The sequence below is a fragment of the Alnus glutinosa genome, chromosome 14, assembly GCF_958979055.1.
Source record: "Alnus glutinosa chromosome 14, dhAlnGlut1.1, whole genome shotgun sequence".
Classification (NCBI taxonomy): domain Eukaryota; kingdom Viridiplantae; phylum Streptophyta; class Magnoliopsida; order Fagales; family Betulaceae; genus Alnus; species Alnus glutinosa.
In genome coordinates this window covers 14,114,328-14,141,729 of record NC_084899.1, presented here as the reverse complement: position 1 = coordinate 14,141,729, position 27,402 = coordinate 14,114,328, and the positions used below count along the sequence as shown (strand labels likewise).

The 27,402-nt window shown below is 36.5% G+C and overlaps 1 protein-coding gene across 2 annotated transcripts; it reads right to left on the bottom strand.

Moving 5' to 3' along the window:
• Positions 1-1,222: 1,222 nt before the first annotated feature.
• Positions 1,223-27,402, bottom strand: LOC133857950 (DNA polymerase delta catalytic subunit). 2 transcript variants are annotated; one of them, XM_062293342.1, is made up of 31 exons: positions 27,092-27,402; positions 26,883-26,993; positions 26,107-26,213; positions 25,866-26,025; positions 25,315-25,510; positions 25,062-25,197; positions 24,818-24,955; positions 18,276-18,353; positions 17,996-18,087; positions 17,665-17,731; positions 17,501-17,572; positions 14,727-14,813; positions 13,962-14,081; positions 13,766-13,864; positions 8,126-8,233; positions 7,894-7,989; positions 7,690-7,755; positions 7,504-7,560; positions 7,289-7,376; positions 7,101-7,180; positions 6,266-6,379; positions 4,977-5,091; positions 4,723-4,895; positions 4,493-4,564; positions 4,300-4,374; positions 4,090-4,179; positions 3,845-4,005; positions 2,212-2,285; positions 2,010-2,097; positions 1,585-1,684; positions 1,223-1,472 (listed from the first exon to the last, which is right to left on the bottom strand). In XM_062293342.1, the coding sequence occupies exons 1-30, from the start codon at positions 27,345-27,347 to the stop codon at positions 1,597-1,599; spliced, it is 3,264 nt and encodes a 1,087-aa protein (XP_062149326.1). In that variant the 5' UTR covers positions 27,348-27,402; the 3' UTR covers positions 1,223-1,472; positions 1,585-1,596. The 2 variants fall into 2 exon arrangements, with proteins under 2 accessions (XP_062149326.1, XP_062149325.1); XM_062293341.1 differs by having other exon boundaries at positions 1,223-1,684.

Here is a 27,402-nt window from a genome sequence, read left to right as displayed (position 1 = left end):
GGATAGTATGAACCTAACACCATGAAACGGGCGGAACCAAACGTTTTGATTCGGAGGGGACAATTTTTTTTTTTTTTTGGTGTTTCTCTTATAAAAAATATAAATTTTATGAAACATTTTGAGGGTCGAAGCCCCAAGCTCACACGTAAGTCCGCTCAGGAAAGATCTATCTATCTGTTTAGGAAGAGTAATACTACATACTCAACTTCCATTCTACTCACATCTCACTGGGCTAATGTGGCAGTGTCTATTAGTCCTTGGAAAGACTAATCTAAGGGCTAATGGACACTGCACATTAGCCCAATAGGATGTGAGTGGGATGAAAGTTGATTATCTAAAATTACTCATTTTAAATAGTTGAACTTTTGATGATCCCATTTTGACTTGTGGATGACAATATGATACGCAGTTGAGCCGCTACAAATTTAATGAACAATGAAAATATTAATTCTTGAAATATTATGAATGTTCCATAATTTTCTTTTTTGGTACAACCTAGAGTGCCACTTGAATATTGTTTTGAGGAGAAAGACATTTCTGATTGACCCTGTTGTAAATTGTAGGACATTATCTGGGTATTTAGACTATTTGTTTTATTACATCACAAAACAGGAAAGTTTAAAGAAGATAAAATGAACTCTAGCATTTAGTACTACAATTAGCAAAATGGCATGATCATTAGTGTTATTCTTTACATTTCTTTTTAACATAAGGTCATTGCCAATGTATATTCAAAAATGTTAGTGATGCACGATTATAGCCATAGGTAAGTTAAGACTTTTTCTTCCAATATATGCCTATCACGTTTATCCTTATGTTTTCTTGTTCAAGACCTGCAAGGACTGCGGAGTTACCATTTAACAGGAGCCCCTAACAACACGCCTGAGACTCTACTTGATTACTTCCTCAACTTAAATGGTTGAATGTTTATGAGGACATGAATGAGTGTCACAGCAACATTGTTTGTAATTGTACTATTCTAAATTTTTAATAAGTACAGATATTATTGAAGGGATGAATATATTTATGCAACATAGGATGAGTAATCTGTATAAAACTTATTATGAATATTCATTTCCTTCAAAAGAGATCCTCAGCATCAATGATCAATTTGTTCTCACAAAAAATTATTATAGATATTAAGATTTTCATATTACTTCCGAATCGTGGCCTGTTCAACAAAGATGGTACCATAGAACTCTTGATCTCAGACAAAATGGCAAGAAAGCTATTATGTTACAAAAATTGGCTATTAATTCAATTAGAACTGGAAGATTTGCCGTTTTTGCAAGTCTACAAATTACTCAGTCTTTCCAACTGCCAAATCCATTGGAACCAGTTCACCTAGCTGACTAAAAGCTCGTGTTTCTTCGTCTCTACCTTTGCCAGCAGAATCATCAAGAAAATATGAATCCAGAAACTTAATCTTGTAGCTGATGCTTGATATACCAGTAAAAAGCAAGAGGTCGATACTATCAAAAGAAATTGTCCTCTTAATTTCATGTTTATAGAGAACTTCCATCTCCCTACAGTTACGCAGGCAAAAAACACCTAAGTTCAACTCATTGGACATAAAACACCGACCTTGGAATAATCTTAGAAGCTCCACCGGTCTAATTGCAGCTTGGCTTCACCCATGTCTTTCTGTGCCTTCTTTCTCCGGTAAAATATTGGACAATCTCGACTGTAAACAAAATGTAGCATCAGTCATTCTCAAAACACAAAAAGCATGCTGAGAACCGTAGGTAATTAGGGAAATATATGGACAATGCAGAAACCAAAGAATGACACAAAAAGCATGGTTTACATACAAGCATGCAGGGCACAGCCAAATTGCAAGACAAAAGGAGAGTATGGGGGTGTCATGCTTTTTCACAAATTGCATACTCCTACTTTGGGAGTTATTTCTTGTAATGACAGCCAACTCACATGCAAAATATTTCCAGGAAATCCCTACTGGGAAGAAATTAAGAGCTTACTAGCCCATTCAAGTGACAATATAGTAATACCTTGTGCAGAGCACATCCTGATGTAGAGAGCCTTGGCACTCTTGACACTGTGTCCACAGCCTCCCAAAAAGCATCTCTAGCTCAGATACTGCAATTGCTCGATGATTTATTGTTTCCAATTGTAAGTCCCACGGTCATTCCAGTATACACTAAAAGTCATTTAACATTGGAACATTATAAAGAAAACAATTAAAGTGCCTACCATGAGTCACTGTTTTGCAGTAAAGTTCAGCTTCTCTTCCTTTACAGTGTGAGCAGAGAATTCGATCTTTATCGCTGATCCAAAACACATCAAAAACATAGTATTAGGCTCTTTATGCTCAGAACAAAAAAAAAAAAAATTAATAGTATTAGGCTCTTTATAGAAGAAAATCTATAAAATCATACCAGGTACTTCTGAGACATGAAAGGCCATCTGTTTCCCTCTTATATATAACCACTTCAAACCCAGTGCCATACTTTCTTTGTATGGTCCACAAAAGATTTCACAGTTGCTAATCTAATTTCTCAATGGTCGATTATTGCCTTTATGCCTGGTCATTATAAATCCATATCAACTGACCATAGCATTCATTTTTACTAAATTTCTCAATGGTTGAATATTGCCTTTTTGTCTACATTATACATCCATAGACAACTGACCATAGCATTTTTACTAAATTTGAGATATCTTGCATAATCCCACTCAAACATTGCTTTGCTTCAAAGGTTCCTTACATGTTAACAACTAGTTCAACTTTTGTTTACCTAATTGTTTGCGTGGCAGTGACTTGCACACTTTTTTTTTTTTATAAAGTATTTGTATTGTCCAAAAGGAGAGAAAAAAAGATATACAACAAAATTCAAGGCACACACAAGGGGACTCCTCCCAGAGGAGAGGAACCGTAATGAACTGGCACACAGCTTTTCTATCAAAACATACTATAAATAAAAATAAGTGTAGGGTATTTTCTTAATTACTACACACATTTTTACTTATCAAAAAAAAAAAAAAAATTACTACACACATTTTTATTATTTATGAGAAAAATGCTAGACATTACAACTCTTTTACAACATCAGCATTTAATTGGAGCCCTGACAAGTGACAGCCACTAAAAAAAATAAATACCCTCCTCCAATCACATGCTGACACGTGTCAACAAATTATAAAAGAGTAGTAGACCAATTGTAGGTCTAGCATTACTCAATTTATCAAGGAAAGTTACACACTGCAATTCAAATACATCTACTAACAAGAAAAACTTAATCATAACTTTTAAATCAAATAACTAACGAATAAAATATAATTTATCCTATTCTAACACACAATCATGTTCGTGTCCATAAATCACAAATTTCCTAGCCCTGCTAGTGCTGCCACCCATCCAAACAATATATAGTAAACAATTCCAGCAGAAATTTTCTATTATTAGCAAAATGTCGGTACACTTCTACCTAACAGAGGTTTCGAGGATTACTTTTTGTATCTAATATAAATTTCACACAACTTGTAGGCTTGCCAATCGGCAATTTTTTTTTTTTGATAATTAATAAACCAATATTATTAAAAGCGTAAGGTGCCCCTAAGTACACCGAGAGTATACAAGAGGAAACACCTAACTAGAAAGAGAAAAGCGAATAAGAAAATCATCATAACTAATCGTGAGGGCCAATTAGCAATTAGCATGTGAACTACAGGAAATAACACTTCTAGAAAAATCTTCGGTACAACTATCAACAAAAGCAGATCAACGTCAAAATCTGCACATAGCCAGTATATTGAACTCACAAATAAAAGTTTCAAGTTAAGAAAAATAAAATTAAAGGAAAACAGTGAAGGAATAGAATTATACCTAATTAGAGCTTTGCAGCCAATGCAGCTGAGTTGCTTCTTTGCAAATTTCATTATGCCACTGTTTGAGGGAGTAGAGATAGAGATAGATCTTGTGTGACTTCCATGGAGTAGTTCCCTGCTAGCATTCTTCAAAATGGGCTCAAAAATTCTTAGAAGTGGCTGTAACATGAAATTACTCACATGTGAGTAAACCAGGACTTTAGGAACTGTAAAGTATATGCAAGGCGCAATATAAGAACTAACCTTGCTAATTTGATTTTCAAGGTAGTATTGGGGGTCTATTGGTATGTTATTCTCTAGGACGTAGATGGGATCCTCTGACTTCTCATAAGCCTGATTGTCACTTACCGGTTAATGTTTATAAACCCATGATAAAGTATAACAATTCCCCACCAACCCCCCCCCCCCCCCCCCCCCCAAAAAAAAAAGGAAAAAAAAGCACAAGAAAGATACCTTGGCACCTTTTGCAGCTTTAATGATGACATAAGGTACTCGATCCCCAACATTTGGAGCAGTAGCAGCATCTCGCTGTAACAACGCAAAATTAAAATTTTTATGGTCCAGTGGAACATGGTATATATGTCAAGTCCATATAATTAATAAGCAGCTACAAAGTAAATGAATTCGTCAATAAGGCACCACAGACCTTGCGCATGCGCTCAGCAAGTTCAACGTGAGCTGTCTTTACTTCATAATCATCTCCTGTCTTTGTCAGACCCTGATAAGAAAGTATGTTAGTAGAGGTACAAAGCAATTATACCGTTATCAGACTAAATGGAACTGTAACTCCCATTTTAAAAATAATCCAAAAAAGAACCAAAGGACAGTTCGTAATGAACATCTAGAACACTAACTAGCAAAATTCTTTTTCCCAACCTTAGTAATAACCAAAAGCGACAAATCCATGCGGTTCATAAGAAGATCTGAAATGGTATTCTTGACATACTGGACTGCCCCAGGAATGTCCCGGTCAATAAGTATTTTGTGCAGGCACTCAGTAACCAGGTTTTTGACCAACAAACAATTGTCTCTACGAACTGTTTCAATGCCTGTCCAAAAAAAAATAGGTGAAATTGACATACTTGACAATAATAGAGAAGCAAAAATGGTTGAGGAACTCATATATATACCTTTAGTGTCCATTTTGTCAAACTTTTCTGGATTTGTCCATAGCAAACCAGCATATCTCTTCTTGCTGATCAGAAGATATGGATAATAAACCTTCTCAAACTCGAGTTTGATTGGCTTCACAAACACAAATACCAAAGAAAAAAAAAATAATCATTACAAAAGTAATCATACAAAGAAATTGGAACCACAAAACACAATTTACTACCTTTGTCCAACAATAAGTGTTGTTTTGCAGTTTTGTCTTGAAGAAGTCAAAAAATATGTTTTTCTAATATCCCCACATAGCCCCTTGTTTTCTATGAAATTTGTTTCGTTATTTTTTGAAGAGGGCAATTCTGGAAGTTCATAACCAAAATATGAGGCATATACGCATTAATTGCTTTTCTTTAAAACTTGTGCCCTTGTAAGAGAAAACATTCCATTTTGGAAGAAGAGTATACAACTTTGAAGCCATAATCTGGTGATTCAATAAACTAAAAATATCAGTATAATGCTCCTGAAAGTTGCATCCAGGTAACACCAACAATTAAAAGTTATGATCAAGCTGAACAGAAGATCGGGTCCAAGTAATCTTGACTTAGTGAAATTCATTCAGGTTCAAAACAAAATGCAACACCTAGCATTCATTCCTCTTTATTCAAATATCGTCCAACTTCACTTAACTTGTGCAAGGTGACCTGATCAATACTGTTTCTAATATCCATCTATGCATTAGTAATTCAAAATAAGTAAAGACTGCCCCTCTCAGAGAAGACTTCTTTTTTTGATGGATTATACAACTTTCAAGTCATAATCTGGTGATACACTAAACTAAAATAACAATATGGATGCGCCTAAAAGTCGCATCGAAGTAACACCAACATGAAAGTTATGATAAAGTTGATCAAGAATTTGGGTCCAAGTAACATCAATATAGCCAAATTTATTCAAGTTCAAAACAAAATGTAACACCTGCCATTCCTCTTTATTCAAATATAACCAAACTTAACTTGATTTCTGAAAGGTAACCTGCTGAAGACTATTCACTATATTCACGTATCCATGGCAATTCAATATAATTAGCAACAAGACTAGCCTCCTTAAACTCTACAGAGCCATACAAGCAATAATAATTGCTCAAATTAAATTATTCTGCACAGGTACCTCAGTTGTTCAATTTTAGAAGGATTTGTTAATAATTATTTCAATACATATATTGAGAATATCTTATCTGGCACAAAACTAAAAGCAAAATAATTGTGAGATAAACAAAGATTCAAGATCTAGTGAAATAATTATAAACTCTTACTTTAATGAAAGTTGCACTAATATATTCAGCAGCTTCTCTCCCCAAGTTCATGGCTGCTTCCACGTTGTCGACACCAAATTGTACCATAACAGAATCTGTATCCCCATATATAACCTGGTACCATATAATTACTATTTCAATCATACTAGCAAGTTCCGTCCACCTTGCATTCATACAACAAAACTTCAAATCCCAAAATGAAGGAAAATAAATAGCTGTGCGGCAATTGCTGGATATTCATTGTGCCTACAAATAAAAGGGCACACTGAGACTCTCTAAACTTGCGAATAAGCCCATACTATTTTACAACCTAGCCAAAGCGTTGACAGTTGAGAGGAGCCAAAAAGCTCCATCTCTCCCCAAAAAGATCGATCGGAGATAGCCTTTCCCACGTTCCACTATACGTAAGCTGAAGGAACCTCCCCCTGGCTCGAGAATGAACTCCAAGGGTTTCAATTCTACGGAAAAAAACGTCCCCATGGCGCCTTCGAAACACTAACAGGCTCAAGAAGACAGAATCCTCGCAACAACCACCTCAGACAACAAAAACCCTTTTTGAGGGTTTTGGCACAAGTTGACAATGTCAATCAACTGACGCAACTATAAAACTTTGGTAAGCACATACCAAAGTAACAAGAATGGATTCTACTCTTGATATAGCAAAAAGTCCGAGAATGGTACAAACATTTCATGAATTAACAAAATCTAGACAGAAATTGAACTACAGACATAATAGACACCAAGGATCTGAGCTACATCAAACACCGCCATACCATGCATAGCCTTGTTTGGCATATTCTATACCATTACAAAAGATAAATTCTACATGACATACCTCAGCATTGTGTTCATAGCCCCCAATCATCGTAAATTTATCTTCTACAAGTTTTTTTGTGTGCTCAATCATTTGTCGACCTTTACACGGGCAGACAAGTCAAGCGATCAATTAGAATTCAGAATGAAGTATGTTTTAACTCATCTAAAGAAAACTTATTAACATGGATCTGCATTTCAGAACTGTACCATAGCTTGTAACACTTGAAGATATCTCTATGCATGGTAACTGACCAACAGTAGCTCCTGTAAATCCATAAACAGAATTTGCACTTATCTGAAAAAAGAAAGACATAAGAGAGATTAAAACAATGAAAAAATAACGAACCAGTGTAATTGTATTCTTGAATAGCCGGCACTCAAAATTACCTAGAACTTTAATAAATTAATAGTGCAAAGCTTACTTTCAAGGCCAGCTGTCGACCATCTAGCACTGCCTTCTCAAGTGGATCTTTTGCATCCTAGGGTGGTAATAGAGAAACATCATTATTTACATGCACAAAAGGTCAACAAGTATCAAAGTTAGCTGACAGCTTGGCTGAAAACTTAATAAAAACAGGCTGCAAAAAAACACATTAAGAGGTAATTACCTTCAAATCTGCTTTTGCTCTCTTACGAGCTGTTATTAGTTCTTCAAGAATTTCAGGAAGTATTCCCTAAGATTATATCATGATACATTCTCATTATTGATTATTATGGGCACATAATGCATATAGAAACTAATTAATTTCTGTCATTCAATCTTTCTAACATAATATATATATATATATATAATAACATTTAAAAAAACTTACCTTCTGCAAATTTGATTTAACAAATGTTTCACCAGATGGGGTTTTGTTGATGCATTCTGGGGGCAGGTTGAGTTTTCGAACATCCTCAGGTGTCACCTTCACAAAGACCATTAAGATAAAACTTTTCTCTATAAAAGCTTCAATATTAGAACTGATTTTATGTTGACTTATGGGATAGTTTCCAAACAAAAAGGAAATGGTGGCAAATAGAGATGATGGCCAGAAGAATCACCAAAGTGCAGTAGCATAAATTATATGCCATCATAATAGATGGATACAAGGATGCAAAATCCAATGTTGCAATTGGCTTCTCATAAAATCCTGCCTTTGCCTCCAAAACCTGCATTAGCACATCCAAAATATCAAAGCACATTAACGCATGATACCCAATGATTTTCAATAAAAAGTACAAACAAGACATCAACTGCAAACGATAGGAAGGGGAGAGAGGGAGGAGGCACAATTAGGAAAGCCCAATGAAAGCTGTAATCAGAAACAAATGTTATGCAAATTTTGGATCGCAAAGTAGAATGATATTCATATTACTGTGGATACCGGCATTCTAATTTCAAATTAGCCACTGAGCTCTGTTGCTAAGTATATTCCCTTTTTTCCTTTAGGAGGACATTGCAAAAAATAAATAAATAAATAAAATAAAAAATAGAGTTCTGCTAGAAAGGGAGCCTACAGTTCGTGACAGCGGTTGATCATTATCACAAAACACGAAACAAATGAGGGCAATAAAACCATTTTTAATACAACAAATCAAACTACTGTCTCGTGTTGGATGGCATGATTGTAAAGTATACCCTGTGAGGTTTACCAATTATTTCCTCTTTACATGTACATGTATATATATAGTGCGATAGAGACGGAGTAGAGATCTTTTAAACAACAATATCTTTCCCAACGCTTTTCTTTTTCTCTACAAAACCCTCTCTAAAATCCTAATATTTTCATGGTATCAGAACTAATGTTCTAGGCTCTTTCTCTCTCTCTTTGATTTTTATTTTTCGTTTTTCTTTTCTTCATCCTTCCTTTCGTCTTCTTTCTTCTCCTCTGCCATAGAACCTATGTATGTATTATGCTCATTGTGCAAAGGCTGAGTTAGTTCACGATGGTTGACACCATCATTGTTATGGAGGTTGTGATGCAATTGTTGTCATTCTCAGCTACTGCGGTGGTGAGTTCCCCATTGGTGGTCGCCGGCCTTTCCTGTGGTGGTTGGAGGATGAGATATTGTCACTGATAATGTGGTGGCCGGTTTTCGGCGTGGTGCTGTCTGCCAATGTTGGTAATTGCTTGTTACCTTGGTTGCCATTGCTGTTTCCCATGTAACTGGGTCCCGTTAGCTTCCAAACGGCCATCTGGCGGTTGTTGTTGAGTATGTCATTAACTGAAACTGCCAAGGCCTTTGAGATTGGTTGGCTAAGTAAAAGGAGATGGGTGTTTGGAGGTTGGGTTAAGAGTGTTTGGTTGCTAGTATATGCTGATCTTTAGTCGGGTTAAATCACTATCCTTATCCAGAATAGCTTCAGGTTGGCAGTTGGAATACGGCTATCCCTATCCGTGATAAGCCTCTATTTCATTTCGTTTTTATTCTGGCTTAAATTATTCAGGGTACGGTCTGGTTCAAATCCCTGAACACTGATACCATCCCAGTTTGCATCATTTCAGTCCAGTTTAGCCCGTTGATGTCAGTAGAGCCCGGTTCAAGCTGGTTTTGTATATTTCCTACACTGTTCAGATCTGATAAGCTGATATCTTCTGTTTTTATCCTTATTCAGTATTTTACTATTAAGTTATTACTGGTTGGGTTGGCTTGAGTATTATTGTAGCTCTAATGCCCTTCAAATTTGACTTTTTGACATCTGCATCTACTGTTAATGCACATCTTATTAATAGCGAAAGGGTGCAAAGCCAAGTATACAAGAGAGATATCTAAACAGAAAAGGATAAAAGAAAATAATAATAATAATAATAATAATGCTAAAATCATGAAAACTCATAATATGAAAACAATCATAGTCGGGTTGTCCAGTGGTAGAGGGTTTTGAAGAAGAAAACCTTTAGTTCGACAACCGTTTTCTCACAATCCTCAAAGCAACGATAATTTCTCTCTCCAGATGCACCACATCAAACAAGACGGGCCATTAGTTCATTCTCACAACATGTACCAACTTATTATTTCGGATATTCCATGTATGTAGCAACAACTTTAAGACTTTAATGTCATTCACTTCTTCATTGGCTTGAAGCTAGAGTATAAGTTGTTTGTGCTCAGATTTTGGTTAGTTTGAAGCTTCTTTGGGTAGTTTGAAGCTTCCATCACTTTCCAGTGTGTTCTCGAAATTACAGTGCGTTGAGCTATCTAAGAGTGATTCTCAGTTGAGATATGATCATAGTTATGATATGTCAGCCTTGGTTGCCTCTCATAGGAGTTCTACTATTTTTCGTGAAGGATGTGTAGTTCTACTATTTTCTGTGGGGGATGTGGCAGCCAAGGCGCGTGTAGGGGCCATGACACTTGGGGTTATCGTACTCAAGGTCATGAACCTCATAAATGCACTTACAGTAGTGGCTATAATCATTCTATGGATAACTATGAGGATTTGCATGGCAAACCATCTGGATCAGCCAATCAAGCTGATCCAGTGATGAAGTTCGTGTTTTACTCAGTTTATCGCACACTTGTTCGACCAAGTAAGTGAGCCCGTTCGAACAAGGTACATCAGTTTTGTTAAAATGACTTATTTCAGTTTTCTACTAGGTTTAGAAGTTTGTCTACTATAAACACTTGTTATGGACGACTTAGAACGTAGCTTTGGAATGTTTTATCAGTTTTCAAAGTAGGACTACTCAGGGTTTGAGTTTTCTTCTATTTTACCTCAATTCCTTAGTTGAATTCATGGTTTTGGGAAGAGTTGTGAATCTGTTGTTGCCTCTGCGATCCCACTACATCATGCTGCATCAGTTGGTATCAAAGCCTAGGTTTTACTTTCTATGGCACCACAAGGACACGGAAGGGGAAACTGTTTTGCAGACTTGAACGATGTGCACGAGCGCAAAGAGGCAGCACGTGAAGAGCAGCTAGTGGTTCATTTGTAGCACGTGGAGCAGCAACTTGGTGCTGGATTTGAAGAGCAATTCAGGACCTTTTCTGATTAACTTGCCACCATGGGAGGCCCAAACGGTCGTCATTGTCAACTAAATCCGCATCATGCGACGGAGGAAGACGAGTATAGTGTTGAGAAAGAACCTGTCAACCCTTTTGGAGAGCACAGAGGGAGTACCCCATGGCGCATGCTCACGCTAATTGGTGGGAGTCGGGATTCCAACTCGACATCCCACAATTTCAAGGTTGCTTGTAGCCTGAAGAATTTCTTGACCGGGTAGCTGCTGTAGGGGAGATCTTAGACTTCAAGGAGGTGCCAAATGATTGAAGAGTCCCTTTAGCAGCAACCAAGTTCCGGGGAAGAGTTGCTGCGTGGTGGCAGCAACTGAAGAACACCAAAATGTGGCAAGACAAATGGAAGATCAGTAGTTGGGAGAAACTATTGAAACATATGAGGCCCCCATTCTTGCCCATAATTATGTGCAAACCATGCATCAACAGCTGCAGAATTTGAGGTATGGATAGATCCGAAAAATTTCCACATCGATCCATTTGAAAATTGCAAGCTCATAGTGTCAGACCTTTCAAAGTGTTATAGTGGGTTGGAGCAAATGCGTATGTCATAGATGTTCTACCTGACCCTAGTGCTGGCTCCACATTTAATGTAGAGGATCTAGTTGCTTATACAGTCCACATCGTTCTCCTAGATGATCCTTTCGAGGAACCTTCACCTTTCACTAACAACTATCCTATACCTGATCCAATACTACCACCCCTTCCACCAGAGCATAAAAGAAATATTGATTCTTTTTGGGATAAGCAGGTTGTTTTTGCCAGGGATGGAGTTCAACATTTCCTAGTTTGTTGGAGGGGTCAACTAGACCGCACATGGATCACCACAGACATGTTGCAGCAGTTTGATCTTGAACTGTTGGAGTACTACCAAAGCTGCCAGGCGCTACAATCAACGGGGCAAATTTTTTCCCACCCCGGGAGAGTTGGGGTGGACATCAAATACAGGCCACTATTATACATGTTTGGATCCCGACATCAGAGGATGGCCCAACCTATTACTTTATGGCGGGTGATTAAAAGTTGGAGTTTTTTTTTTTTTTTTCTTTTTATATTTAATCGAAATATCATTAAAAGCGCAAAGTGCAATCAAGGTACACAAAAAGTATATAAGAGAAATGCCTATCTAGAAAGAGAAGAAAGAACAAGAAAATCATTAAAACTAGTCTCCAAAGGAGTTAAAACAACACTTAAGTTTAGGTATAAAGAGAATTTTTAAAAAAAAATGACTTAAGTTCCTCCAACGTCCTCTCTCTGTCCCTTAAATTTTGTTTGTTTACTTATCTCCAAAGGCACCACAAAAGGCAGGAGGCCACCATCTTTCACAAGACAACACTCTTAAGGCGTAGAGATTTTATTATTGGCACTTTTTTTTATTTCGCATTTTATTCTTATGTTACTTATTTCCATACTTTGGGTTACGTTACTTTCTTTTGGGCTTTATGTTATTTTTAGTGGGTTGTCATCCCAAGTGTGATTACGGTTAGGGTTTATGTCAGTCTATTTAAACCTAATTTTTTATTGTTGTTGTCAGCTTTTTATGAATAAAAATTTCTTCTGGTCTTCTTCCTCCTGACTTTTTCTTCTCACTTTCTCTCTTCTTCTTTTCTCTCTTTCCCTGTTCTCTCCTCTCTTTTACTTGCTCCGTGTTCTCTGTTGATTGAGCTGCATCAATATTGTTATCATTTGTGCAACCTAAAGTAAGTCAACTTGATTACTAGTCTAATTTGTTTAAAACTATTCGAAATATCATTAAAAAGCGAAAAGCGCCAACCCAAGTACATAGGAAATATACAAGAGAAATACCTAGCTAGAATGAGAAAAAAGAACAAGAAAATCATGAAACTATGCAAATTAAGAACGACAAACACGACTGTCCAAAGATAAAGACTATTGAAGAAAAAAGACTTTTGCTCTACTACCGTCCTCTCGCGATCTTTGAAGCTTCTATTATTTTTTTCCCTTCAAAGACCACCGTAATAGGCACGAAGGTACCATCTTCCACACAGCTGCACTCTGAGAGTTACCAAATAACCCCCTCCAACAAGCAAACAAGTCTAGTACTTGTCTAGGCATGACACAAGACAACCCAACATGACTGAAGATAGTATTCCATAAAGTACAGGCAACCTTACAATGGAAAAAAATATGATCCACAGACTCCCCGTTTCTCTTACACATACAACACCAATCAACCACAAGACATGCCGCTTTCTAAGGTTATCCATGGTAAGGATTTTCCCTAGAGCGGCCGACCAAGCAAAGAAAGTCACTCTCAAAGAAACCTTAATCCGCCAAATTCTTCTAAGGAAAGGGATTGCCATCATTACAAACAAGGACATTGTAGAAAGATTTAACATCGAATAAGCCTCTTTTGGAAGGGGCCCAACAAAGCTTGATTTCACCTCCCCGTCTCACTCTGAGTAGAACAAATTGAAAAACGAAGAAAAGACATCGATCTCCCAACCTGATTACTAGTCTATAGTCCCCTTATAGTATTTCCCATTCTACATTTGGACATTATCAGTCAAGTTCACAAAACTTAACTCATAAATCACAACCTAATTGTTGTTTAATAACGCAAGCATGGTGAACTAAATCCCAAACATGATGATGCCATAAACAGCTACTAATAATTACAGTACATAAAACAACAACATAAAGGAAATTAGAATGTGAACTTACAGTGGCACCTTCATATTTTCCTTGTTCAGATCCTGCCTGTTTGACGTTTGGAATAACAAGGTCCCTTTGTTTTGCCTTCCTAAGAAGTTGAGAAAGTACCTGCAAAAGAATGGGTCAATATTCTAAAACTGCGAAGCTTTTACCATTCCATGCATTTATTGATAACTCATTATCTAAAGAGTTTATTAATATTAACCTTGATGCTTTGCCCTCTAGAAAGAAGAAAAGAGATAGGAACACCAGTTACTCGAGCCATCTCCACGTAATTGTAGATGAACATCAGTTTGTCCAAAAGCCGCTGTGGGAGATAAGCATCCTACAATCAAAAGAGAGAAGGGAGGCATCCTCGATTAAATCTGTAAACAAATTCACCTTCAAAACAATTCCTGATATGCAAATGGACATAGCATTGCCTTTTTTTTGTGTGTGTGTGTGTGTGGGGGGGGGGGGGGGGGGGGGGTGGGGTTCAGATGCCAATCAATCATGCCTAAAAGAGCACCTTCCATTCACAGCATATAAAGTATTGCCACCCTTAATTGGATATATAGTAACAGGAAGATCAAGGATGACAAAAGTTGCTTAAGGGATACGTTTTATATACATAGCCAGGTGCATCAATGGGCCATTTTGCAATTCCAATTGTTTGGCGAACCTCTCTAAAAAGGAAAAGGAATAAGTTGGAAAACTAATGGGTGCTTAACCTTAAATGCCACAAAAATTTACCCTTCACTAACTATAGATAGCTTAGATCTAATTATAGAAGCACATGACTTCATTCTCTGACTTGAAAGTGGGTAACTCTAAACACTATAAAGGAATATGTTTGCAACAAGGATTCATGCCAATAAGACATTCTTAAATGCTTCAAGCTAATTCGATAGTCAAATAAGGAAAGAATGGTAGGCAATGCAAAAAGTAGTTAGGCTGATAAATCAAGATATAGAAAAACTAAAATACGCACCTTCAAACAATATACAGCAAGCCGCCTCCTCGTTTCAGCATTCCCATTCTGAAGATCAGATATTATTGAATGGTGTACATCCTCTTTCTGCACGAGGGAAATGGAGTGAGCAATATCAACACTTAACATTAATGTTACTTCCAGAGAAGGAAGAAATCAAGTAAGAGGAGACAAAAGTGGTGAAAGAGGAATTAGATAATTTACTGATTCTAATGACTGAAACAAGAAACTGGTTAAGACGTAAAACATAAACAGGCCATACATGCACATGCATGGGCACATACACACACATAGCAAGCAAGGTGAATTGATAAGTTAGTTGCCATATCAATCCATGTTTTCAGTGCCACAATCTTAAACATAAGCAGAGCAAGCAGCAACAAAAAGCAAAGAGGAACATTATAGATTCATGCTTTCAATGGTACAATTTCACAGATAAGCACAAGCAACAAGCAATCTGTCAAAAACAAGAGAAGAAAGCTTAAACAGGAGCAAATGAATAAGACAAAAGTAAAAAAAAAAAAGTTAATAAGAGCAAGTGAATATCACCAGAGTTCCCAGGATTGCTAGACCCAAGCAGCCTGGTGCTGCACTTAGGCTCTCCCTATATTAAAGGAACTATAAGCAAAATTTGCACAAGTAGAGTTACCATGTTTACTTAGAAGTTATATAATCTCTTATTGAGTACAGGAAGAGGATAAGGAAAGTAGATAACAAAAATTGAATGATGAAGTCTTGATAGAGGTCACTAATAAGACAAAATCAAAGAGATTTCAAATAACATCCAATCAACCTGCTCTAGTAGACTAGTACCGTCATAGTAAACAATCAGTCCAAAAGCTTAAGTAGCCAAAAATGTATATCAAGCTCATACACGTGGTAACAGTAACACACAAAGACTACAAAATATTATCTATTTAAATAAAATAAAATAAAAAGTGATCCTAACCAAACATTGCCTTTGGCGAAAGAAAATGCTTCAGTATTACAACAAGCTTCGTTAACCATTAAGAAATTAGAATTATGGAGCCATAAAACTCCCTGGCCCAGAGTGCACCAATCAAGAACAAAGAGAGTGGTGGTGAGAGAGACGCTTGGTGGAAAGTGATGATTGACTCTAAATATGGAAGTTCATGAGGAGAGTAGTGTTCTAGTGAGCCTGTGGGGGTGTATGGGGTGGGTTTATGGAAAAATATTAGGAGGGATTGGGGAAATTCTGTAGTGACACCAGATTTGAAGTGGGAGATGACTCTAAGGTTAAATTCTGGCATGATCTTTGGTGTGGTCATATGGCCCTTAAGGATGCCTATCTAATTTTATTTGATATTGCTAGCACAAAGAATGCTCTTGTTGAGTCTCACATGGATTTTTATGGAGGTGCCATTCAAGGGAACGTGAGCTTTGCTAGAGTGGCTCAGGATTGAGAGGTGGATGTTTTTGTCTTGTTCTTCAAGATTTTGTATTTGGTAAGAATGAAACGGGAAGGGGAAGACAAGTTGTGGTGGGTCTCTTCAAAAAGAGGGTTGTTTGGTGTTAAATCCTTCTATAGTGTGATGGGTTGTCATAATGGTTTCCATTTCCCTTTGAAAAGTATTTGGAGGACTAAGGTTCTGATGAGGGTGGCCATTTTTGTGTGGTTGGCGGCCCTAGGGAAGACCTTACTGTGGATAATCTTCGGAAGCGGAGCGTCATTGGGGTTGATTGGTGTTATATGTGCAAAATGAATGGAGAGTCCGTAGATCAACTTCTTCATTGTGAGGTTGCTTGTACCATTTTAAATGTCTTCTTCAATCGATTTGGGTTGTCTTAAGTTATGCCTAGACGAGTAGTTGATTTGTTTCCTTGGTGTATTGCCGACAACACTCAGAATGCTACTGTGTAGAATGTGATGCATTTGTGCCTTTTGTGATGTTTATGAGGGAAAATAAATGATAGGTGAGGACCGTAAGATGGAGGAGATGAATTTTTTTTTTTTTAACACTTCATATCTTTGAACAGCTACTTATGTTTCTCCTTTGGTGATTAGTTATCATGATTTTCTTGTTCTTTTTGCCCCTACTACCTAGATGGCTTCTCTTGTATATTTCTTGTGTACACGGAGGCGCCTTACGCTTTTAATGATATCTCGATTAATTATCAAGAAAAGAACAAAGAGAGTGAGATTAAAAGATGAAAGATGAATGAAAAATGAAGCTTTTGAAGGGGGAAAAAAAAAACCCACTACTACAGATCACCGTTGAATGAAGGCAAGCCTACATAGCATGACAGTAAAACTATCCAAGGGAATGAATGGTGGTCAAGACTTAATTGAAACTGTTGAACCAAAAACAATATCATGAAATTAAACAGCAGAAGTTTTATCAGCACAATTTGACCTTCAAATAATAAAATGTAGACTATACATCAAAGAGAAATGCATTCCTGCTTCCTTTCCTCTGCATCTAGGCAATTAGTTTGACTAAATACAATAATTCATTCACTAAGAATAGAATAAAAAATACTACGGCACAGACCATGCAAGACAGAGATGCAGTTCTAAGAAAGAACTCAAGTTCATACAATCATCTCCAAGAACATTTTTCATGGTCACACCTAAAACTGAACTAGAGCATGTAAAGTTATCTACAACTGCAAGAAAATGCATGGTGCTCTTCCCATCTATAACTTTACTCAAATCCATCAAAAGCTCCCTGGATGTTTATATTGAAAATTAATACAAAGATATAATAAAGCAGATACTTGATATCAAGTCAGAACGAAAAAATAAACCTTACCTGCTCAGAGAGGAAGTGTGCTGAGACAGAATTCAATGAATAAGAACTTAACTTATAATCCCGTTGCATAACCTGCAGTAAACGACAATAACCTGTTTGTCATTATTCTAGATTCTCATAGACCAAGTACACCATCTTAAGCAAGCACAAGCTATGGACAAAACCTGGAGCAAATCAAATTGAACTCTCCCTTCTACTGTTACTTCTTTACTTTCCCTGGTTCCCATCTGTCTGTAAAACCAACAAGTATCAGCAAAATGTTCCCAGAGATTAATAAGAGATTTGAACAGACTGAATGCAATGGCAAAAAGATTTTCTTATGTTAAAATAATTAGATTGATATGGGGATAAATTTAAATCAACAAAGAAAGACAACACAGCAAATATAGCAAAAAGTTTAGCAAAACATAGCAATCTTTAATTATCGTAACAATAACAATATTTTCTTATTTTCTTCTACACTAATAATAATTAAAACAATTGCAATATGTTTACCTTGAAGAAAAAGTAGTATCTTTGACCCGAACTCTGCTATTCCTGATACGGCCCAGTATTGGAAATTCAGCAATTCGCAAGGTCTCAGCCCGCTGTAAGCCACAAAAACAGGAAGAGAAATTAGCCATAATGTAGTTATGGCCACATACATGAAACCTCAGCATTTAAAAAAATACATACTCATAATGAAAGATCTAAATGTTGGACTAATAAAACAAAATAGATGAAATTTACTATGACAATCTGCATTGACGACGAGAAACCTCAATATTTCAATTACCTCAATTAGATATGGCAAATCAAATTTGCATATGTTATATCCAATTATGATATCAGGGTCCACTTCACGGATAAAATCCTGCAAGAGAACCTACTTGTTAGACTATAAACATGCACAAAAGGACCATATATTAAATTCAAATGCTTCTTGAGATTATGCTACATTTTTATGAGCAAAGTTTCAGAAAGCACCCAAATAAAATGAAAAAGGATAATCACATGTCCTTTATCCACTATCATAGAAAGAGCTCCACATACAAACAATATACACACACTAGCATTAGAATATGCGATTCAAACATGGAGCCCTATTGCCTAGAAAGAATTTAAAAACATGGAGTATACTAGTCATTAGGTATCCAAGGAAAAATGTGTTACCATGTGATTCAGTCATTAGGTATCCATGGCAAAATCAATCTATCAATCTATTATGGAATAGATAACCTCTTATCTATAGTAATTTTTTATTTTGTAAATTGTTAGAGAAGACTACCATTTTAACAGTTATACTTATGAGGGTATACTAGACGCTTTGGTATTTCCCTATATGTAGATTTATGGGGAAATAATATACTTGACCATCAATAAATACATACATACGTGTGTGTGAAGTAAGGTTTATGTTTAATCCTCTTGTCATACACTTCTTCTTCATTTAGGGACGCCTTACGCTTTTAATAAGACCAACTTATTGCTTATCAAAAAAAAAAATACACTTCTTCTAAACCCTTCCCTTCCTATCTTCTTAATTCTATTATTAACATGGTATTAGAGTATTGATCCAAGATTTAATCCTTTAAACACCTTTTTTTTTTGTCTTCTTCCCTTCATTTTTTTTCATTGTTTATTTTGTTTCAATATTTTTTTTGGCTCCTCTTTGTTTGTTATTTTGTCTCTCTTTGTCACAATGCCTCCCTCATGGATCTCGCTTTGCATGAGAGAGAGTCTATCAGGCTCCCTCACACTAAAAGAATTGTACATGAAGCAACCACCAGGGTTTGTTACTCAGCAAGAGTATCTAGGTAGAGTATGCTGGTTAAAAAAGCCTCTATATGGCCTAAAACAATCACTGCGAGCATGGTTTCAAAAACTCTCTAAAGCATTTAGTCTTTGGTTTCTGCAGATGCCAGACAAACCATTCATGTTCCACTTGCACACTGGTACACGTTACAATTTTCCTTGTAGTGTATGTGGATGATATTGCAATTTTTGGGAATGACCATGGAGGCATTACAAGTTGAAATAGTTATTGTAGCGCCAGTTTGACACGGGTGTTAATGAAGGAAACTAAGTTTTGAGGGTTATTTTTGGAACTTCATCTCTTTTTGCTTTGACTCTGAGTATTTTTCATTGTCTCAAAGTTTCAAGGTTATTTAGATATTTTTATCTTTTTCTTTCTTTCCAAGTTTTAGGGGTATTCTTGAAATTTTTATTTTGCTAGGAGAGCACTCCAAACTTAGCCTATATAAAGGCATGCCCCGTGTTATTTTTCATTAAAGCTTGAGAAAATAAAAGTTTAAGCTTTGGGCTTTTGGCTTTTTTTTAAGAAAAGTTTCCTTCTTGCAAGTGTTTTGTATCTCTAGGCTAATTTTCCATTGAGTGGCAAGCATGTTCTTTGCTCTGTTTCTCGGGGAAATTGTCCTTGAGTGGTGATCACTACAACTCTGTATCACTTAGGTGGATTTCCTTTGGGTGGTGAGTTTTAACTATCATTTTGTTCGTTCTTCGTTTAATTGTTTGTTGTTCTTGGTAGCTTGGAATTTTGATCTTGAATTATAATCTTTGAAGTTGTTTATGATTTTGGGAATTATCTGGTACTATTTGGGAGGGAGGCTCCATTACTATTCTCAAAGTTTGAATAGTTGGTATTATTCTTCTAGTTTTGCACATTGTTGTCCAGTAGCACGGTTTCACATAGGCTTAGGCAAGCTTAGATAATTTCTTGATATTGAGGTTGCCACGTCTAAGAAAAGTGTCATCTGTTGGTGCTACAAACCCTTTATACATGGAGAGTGGCTTGGAATACTTCGCATGTATCTACTTTCTCTGAATTTTTAGCTTTATGTTTTTCTTTCTCTATGGGTTAGGGGTTCTTTTGTATACATCATGTGTACCTGAGTTGCGTCCCTCTGCACTTTTGAATGAATATACATTATTTATCAAAAAAAAGAAAGGTGTCATCTTATTTCAGAGAAAATATGTACTTAATTTGTTAGAAGAAACTAGCGTGTTAGGTGCTCAACCTATTGATGTACATATGTCTCCAAATCACAAACTCTTGAACGATGGTGGAGAGTTGTTTGGGAATTCTAGTAAATACCATTTACTAGTTGAAAAGTTGAATTATCTCACCATCACTAGAAGGGATATCTCAAATGCATGTGTAGTAGGCCAGTTCTTGGAGGCTTCTAGGGTCTTCACATTGACATGTTGCCGCACTTATTATTCTTAGACTATTGTATAGGCCAAATGAACATCTTAGAATGAAAATCTTTACCGATACTAACTAGACAAGTTCTTTCTCAAATAGAAGATCTATCACTAGATAATTTACCTCTTTTAGGGGTAATTAGTTACATAAAAGAGTAATAAACAATCAGTAATTCAAATAATCATGCTGGTACAACACAAGACATAACACAGCACGGAATAGAGAACTATGACTACTTTAAGAAAATGAGACACGCACACATAATTCAAGAAAACGTGTGTATAATTCCTAGTTTAAACAACAAAACGAAAGATGAAGATGAAAGCCCAAGGCTTCCACCTCTCTCTCATGTTCTTAGAGGAACTTAAGACGGGAAAAAGAAAACAAAGGAAGAAAAAAAAAATGGAAAAAGTACACATAAACCCCTCAAACTACCACCTCATTGTCAATGTTCCCTCCCAAATTATCAATTTTGTCAATCTCCCCCTCTAAACTACGGAAAAAAGTCAATGCCCCCCCTAATGACAAAAATACACTTCATAAAATCATTAAATTTAAAAAAAAAAAACTAAAAAAACTAAAAAAAAAACTAAAAAAAACTAAAAAAAAAAACTAAAAAAACAAAAAAAAAAAAAAAAAAAAAAAAAAAAAAAAACTAAAAAACTATTTAAAAAAATCAAAAATAATGAAAAGTTATAAGAAAAAATGGTAAGTGTATATAAATTTCTGAGTCAGAGCGCAATTTGAAATCGATCCCTCACTTTTTGAAAATCAACTTTTGCTACTTAAGTTTTTCGCAAATTTGAAATCGGTCCTTCCGTGATTTTTCGGTCCATTTTCACAACTTCCGTTAGTGTCACATTAGCCTTTTCGCCACATCATCTTAAAAATATCATTTTTTTATTATATTATAAATTTAAAATCTTAAAATTTTATTTTTTATTTTAAAAAGAAAAATAAAAGGGGAGGGGGGGGAGGTTGGGGTGTGGCTCGCAATGTCCCCCATGGGCCGGGGTGGCCCCGCGCCACTCCCAGCCCCATCTGGGGTGGCCCACGCAAGGGGGTGGCCTGAGGTGGCCGGTGCCACCCCATGGGCTGAGGGTGACCGCGCGGCCACCCCCAACCAGTTCTAGAGGCCACCCCAGATGGGGCTGGGTGATGCGAACCTACTAGTAACAAAATATAGGAAATGATAAATCGGCTACTTCGAGGAAAACTTGACCTCCAAAACACAGAAAATTGTATTCTAAAACAATAATTAACTCATTTTCTTATTGATAGTTCCCCTTTAAATAAAGAAACAATAAATTACCGATTACATAAAAGACCAATTAGGTCTTGACTTCTAAGACTATGACGACTCTAGTAAGGAAAAATTCTGAATTCGAGATCTATTCCTTATTAGACAATAAAATAAATGGAGATTACTCCTCATTAGTCTGTAACTTAACTCCCAAGAAAAGATTACATTATTCCCCTCCGCTAACAGTTTTCTTGTCCTCAAGAAAGAATTATGAAAACTAAAATAGTGGCAATAAAAACTAATTAACACTTCTAAAACTATCACTTAACAACTATTAAAATAAGAAATATTAAAAATCACTAAGATCAAGGCGCATTCTCTATTCTTGTGCATGTCAGACAATCAAATGACCTCTTACATTTCAATCACATCACCTATTTCTTTCCCTTTCATTTTTTCTTTTTCTTTCCAGCGAAGCAAAGGTCATCACATGACCTTTTCTTCTTGATTTCCTTTTTCTTTTTTCCTCTTCCTCTAAGAAGCATATCTGACGCTTTTTTTTTTCTTATTTGTTTGACTTGTTGACCAAGACTTTCTTTCTTTTTTCGTTTTCTGCACCAAACAAAGGAAATGTATCTGTTTTTCTTCTTTCTCATGAGCCACAATTCCAGTGAACTGATGTGTAGAGAGGACCCAAATGGCACGACTTTGAAAGGGGTTTGTGAGACTAGTGAGATCGGCGGCATGGGGAGGTGGTGGTGCGGTGATATGCGCTTGAAGGGAGTAGTAACGAGGTGGCTTGTTGCATGTTTGGAAGATCTGATGATGCTGTTGGCGACGTCGGTGGTTAATGGTGTGTTTGGGTTGCTGGGTGGTCGAATGGGTTGTTTGGGGATTGACAGGAACACTGGAATTGGGTAGGCTGAGGGAAAGAGTGGTGCCGATGGGATATGTGGTAAAAGGTTAAGATTTGTGGGTTGTGTTGTTGCACGGTGGTGGGACGCTAGGTTGGGTTTTTAGGGCAACTTGATGGACACGTCATTGATATGCTCCATGATAGAGCATACCTCGTGCAGAAGCTCAAGGAGCCTATCATCACATTGTTGTTGTGTAGTCATGGATCGGTGATTGCTGTAGAAAATAATCAACATGGCTCTGATACCACTTGAAGCGAACCCACTGGTAACAAAACATAGGAAATGATAAATCGGCTACTTCAAGAGAATCATGATCTCCAATGGCTACTTCGAAGGAACCTTGACCTCCAAAACACAGAAAACTATATTCTAAAACAATAATCAACTCATTCTTTTCTTATTGATAGTTCCCCTTTAAATAGATAAACAATAAATAACCGATTACGTAAGAGACCAATTAGGTCTTGACTTCTAAGACCATGACGACTCTAGTAAGGAAAGATTCTAAATTAGAGATCTATTCCTTATTAGACTATAAAATAAATGGAGATTTACTCCTTATTAGTCTCTAACTTAACTCCCAAGAAAAGATTACATCACTAGGGGTGGCGCGCGACGACACCTGGCACTAGGGGGTGGCTCGCAGGTAGCACCGGCCACCTCTGTGGGTGGCTCACAGGCCACCCCAAACCCCTCCTTTTCATTTTTTTAAAAATAAAAATTAAATTAAATTTTAATTTTTTAAATTTTTAATATAATAAAAATAATAATATTTTAATATGATGTGGCGAAAAGGCTGACATGACACTAACGGAAGTTGCGAAAATGGACAGAAAAATCACAGGACTGATTTCAAATTCACAAAAAACTTAAGCAGCAAAAGTTGATTTTCAAAAAATAAGGGATTGATTTCGAATCATGCTTTGACCCAGGAATTTATTATACATTTACCCAAAAAAAAAAAAACACAAAACAAAAAAGTCAAAAATAAAAACTGGTTTTTATTTTTTTTTCGTTTGTTTTTTTAATTTTCAGTTTTTTGTACTTTTTTTTTTAATTTTCCGTTCTTTTTTCATTTTTTTTCATTTCCCTTTTTTTTCATTTTTCTTTAATTTTTTTTAAAATTTATTTATTTAGTTTTATTTTTCTATTTTTTAGTTTTAGTTTTTTTTCAAATTTATAAAGACATTTGTGTTATTAAAAAAATTGAGGGTCATTTTTGTCTTTTTGTTGGTCTTAGGGGGGGGGACATTGACATGTTTTGGTAGTTTGAGGTGAGACATTGACATAATTGGTAGTTGGCGGCCGCGGGGGGGGGGGGGGGGGGGGGGACATTGACAATTGAGTGGTTTGGGGAGTATATATGTACTTTTCCCAAAAAAATACCTCCCTCACCTTCCTAACACACTACTTGGCATGTTTTGACCTTGTCCAAACCATGTCCACAAAGTAACCAAAAAACAATACCTGACATTAAAATCGTTACTGTAAACATACTATGTTAGATTTGTGTCCAAGGGGCGCCTCATACTTACTCGTTTCTCTAGTTAGGTGTTTCTTTTTGTATACTCCTAGTATACTAAGGGGCGTGTCACGCTTTTGATGAGATTGACTTATTACTTATCAAACAAAGAATTGTGTCCAATGAGTGTTCTTCATTGATGAAAATTAATGACCAAGAAGCATTTTAAAACGGCAACACTATTTTTTGATTAGAACAGACAGTACTATAAGATTGATCATCCACAACGAAGGGAAGATAAAATAGGCATTGCTTCTAGAAGCATGGTTGGAAAAGGTAATGTGGAGAAACGCACTAAGTGAGTTCAGTCAAACAAAAAGTATAATTGCATAACATGGCTTTGTGGCCAAACGAGCTGTTTGATACAAAACCTAACTCTTAACAAATTTTGTACAGTAAAAGAGGGACTGTGAAAAGATAAAAACCATACCCTCCAAGCTAGCAAGACTTCTGTTTCTGTATTAAAAGACATCACATCGACACCAACAATCGGAGAGCATGACTTGAGGGTCATCACGTTGCGAATTAATGGCTGGTCCTCTCCCTGCAAAGTAACTAGATTGGCCACCTAGAAAGAAATGAACAATTTCACTTCAAAAAATGTAAAACAAAATGATGCTATAAAGCAAGTAAACTCGTTATTCAAATAAATCAGATTGATGAAATGAAAGAACCTGGATAACAGGATCATGGGTAGGCTCCGGAAAATGACCTTTACGACCAGCACACTCAATGTCAAAACTCAATATGCGAAATGGAGCCATCTTTGAGAATTCCCCTTCTGGGGCATGGCTGATGAGTTCTGAATACCTAAGAGAAGTTGTTAAGAAAGGTAGTTCAAAGAAGGTAAAAGTTTCAATAAGCAATATAACTGGACTCCTCTCCAAAGAGATACAATGACCTCTCAACTATCACACATGAGGATACAGGCAATCAAACTCTAATTGGCAGTACGACAAATTCTTTGCAGTCTTCTTATATTTTCCAGCCAGTACTTCAATCCAATTGCCACCAACAATGTCGCGGTCAATCATAAAACGAAGAGCAAAGAGAACATTGCTTTCATATGTCACAAAGCTCTTCACACCAAAACCATCAATTTGAATGCCTCTATCAAGAATTCCTGCCGATTTTAGCATATTGACAAGAAAGAAATAGCATATGAATAATTAATACTAGGAACAAGCCCCATGATACAAAAACTAAAAGTAAGCATGTATTTTAAAACAAAAACAAAAACCTGTTGCCTACCAGAAATTAAAAAAGTAAATATTTAACTCCAAGTAAAAGCCATATAATAGCAGATTGAGAAAGAAAAAACATTATTAGAAAATGAAAATGGATGAAAGAATAATTCTCAAAGATCAATTTTGTAATTATCCTACTATAAACATATTTTCCTGAATGCAGGTCATTCATACAAAAATACTTTGGAAATTTCATGTCTGTGCATGACTTGTATGTATCTGAACTTTTACCTCGGCAGCTGGTTACCATTGTCGGCAATGCGACTACAATTTTGAGAAATGGATGGGAAGTCTGCTGCTGGTAGTACATGACACTTCTTTTCTGCACCAATTCAATACGACGGACATATTTGGGTACCTTACCATTCCGATTCACCTCTCTCATCCTTGCCTGAAAAATTGCCAAACAACAAAGTGGATTTACAACAACTACAAATATATATTTGACCTGGTAAGTGACAAAAAAGAATACCTCAAGAATTTGATGAAAACGGGAGATATCATCAGGGCCCATTCCTGGAGGGCAGCTTATGTAAAAATATGGCTCAAACCCATGAACATGGCAGCAAACACTATGTCCTAGCAGATAGCCAAAACGTAAACATTTATTACATTCAGGAGAAAATGTTTAAAAGGTGAAACCCGAGATAACACTACCTTTACAACACTTATTCAAACATAAACCATCTATAGAAAACATGGATAACTGTATGCTTGTTTAAGATGAAAATTGCAATACTACTCATAGAAGGTATTAATATAAAATAATGAACTTCAAGCGACTTTGAGTATAAAAAATATTACCAAAATTCAGGAAAATACCCTTCTTCTCTGTAAAGATAATCTATCAGAGCATACCAATACTTGTTATAACTACCAAAAAAATGCCTCTAGAATTTGGCAATTATTAACTTAAACTACTTTGCCGGTACAGATTTGGCACCTAAATGGTTTGACTTTAAATTCAGGCATGATTATCCGGGGAAGATCCAAAAAAGTCAGTTCTTTATGTACTCTTTCCTTCCAATTTGACTTAATTATATACAGTAAAATCATGAAAAATTACTTGAATTTGTGGGTATCTGCAGTCATGATCAGACTTGGGAATGCTGCGACTAAATAACCAGTAATTTGCCTCTTTGAACTAATCTATTCTTCCAAAATCAAATAAAGTCACCATTTGGTTTGGTAAAGTTCAGTTCAAAAATTTAGTGCAACCAAAAATGAGAAGAAACAGTATGAGCTAACCTTCCCTAGTAACCCCGAAAATGCGGATAATGGCGGCGGGCCCAAAAGAATTGGGCAACAATTCTTTTTGACTCTCCCCGATCACGTAATCAATCTCCAATTGCTGAAAAACTAAAAGAGCAACAAAAAAATAGGTCCACAATCAAAAGAATTACAGAAACCCTAGCATAACAAAATCCAGCGGGTAAAGTAGACGCTGAGACACTCACGGATACTCCGAGACTGCGAGACGTAGTCGTCGGAGAGGGGAGAGCGAACCCACTTGGCAAGGCGGCACGCGAGGGCCCGGCGATCCTCGATGTCGCGGAGGATCTCCTCCTCCTCCAGGATGAGGGTTTCGTCAAGGAAGACGTCCTCATCCACGAACTCGTCTTCTTGAGACACCGCCTGGTGCTTGGGGGCCTGTGCCGGCAAGGTTTTCTGCGGCGGCGCTGGGCGTTTCCGGGAGTTTCCGTTTTTGCTCATGGCTCGGAGTTTGAGAGTCGGACAGACACAGGGATTGGAGGGAAAATGAGATTCC

Coding starts and splice junctions, on each gene's coding strand:
- LOC133857950 (XM_062293341.1), bottom strand. CDS start 27,347: ATGAGCAAAAACGGAAACTCCCGGAAACGCCCAGCGCCGCCGCAGAAA. Junction 17,573..17,664: donor TTCAATTTGATTTGCTCCAG/GTTTTGTCCATA, acceptor CGTTTACTGCAG/GTTATGCAACGGGATTATAA. Junction 1,685..2,009: donor CAGGATGTGCTCTGCACAAG/GTATTACTATAT, acceptor TTTTGTTTACAG/TCGAGATTGTCCAATATTTT.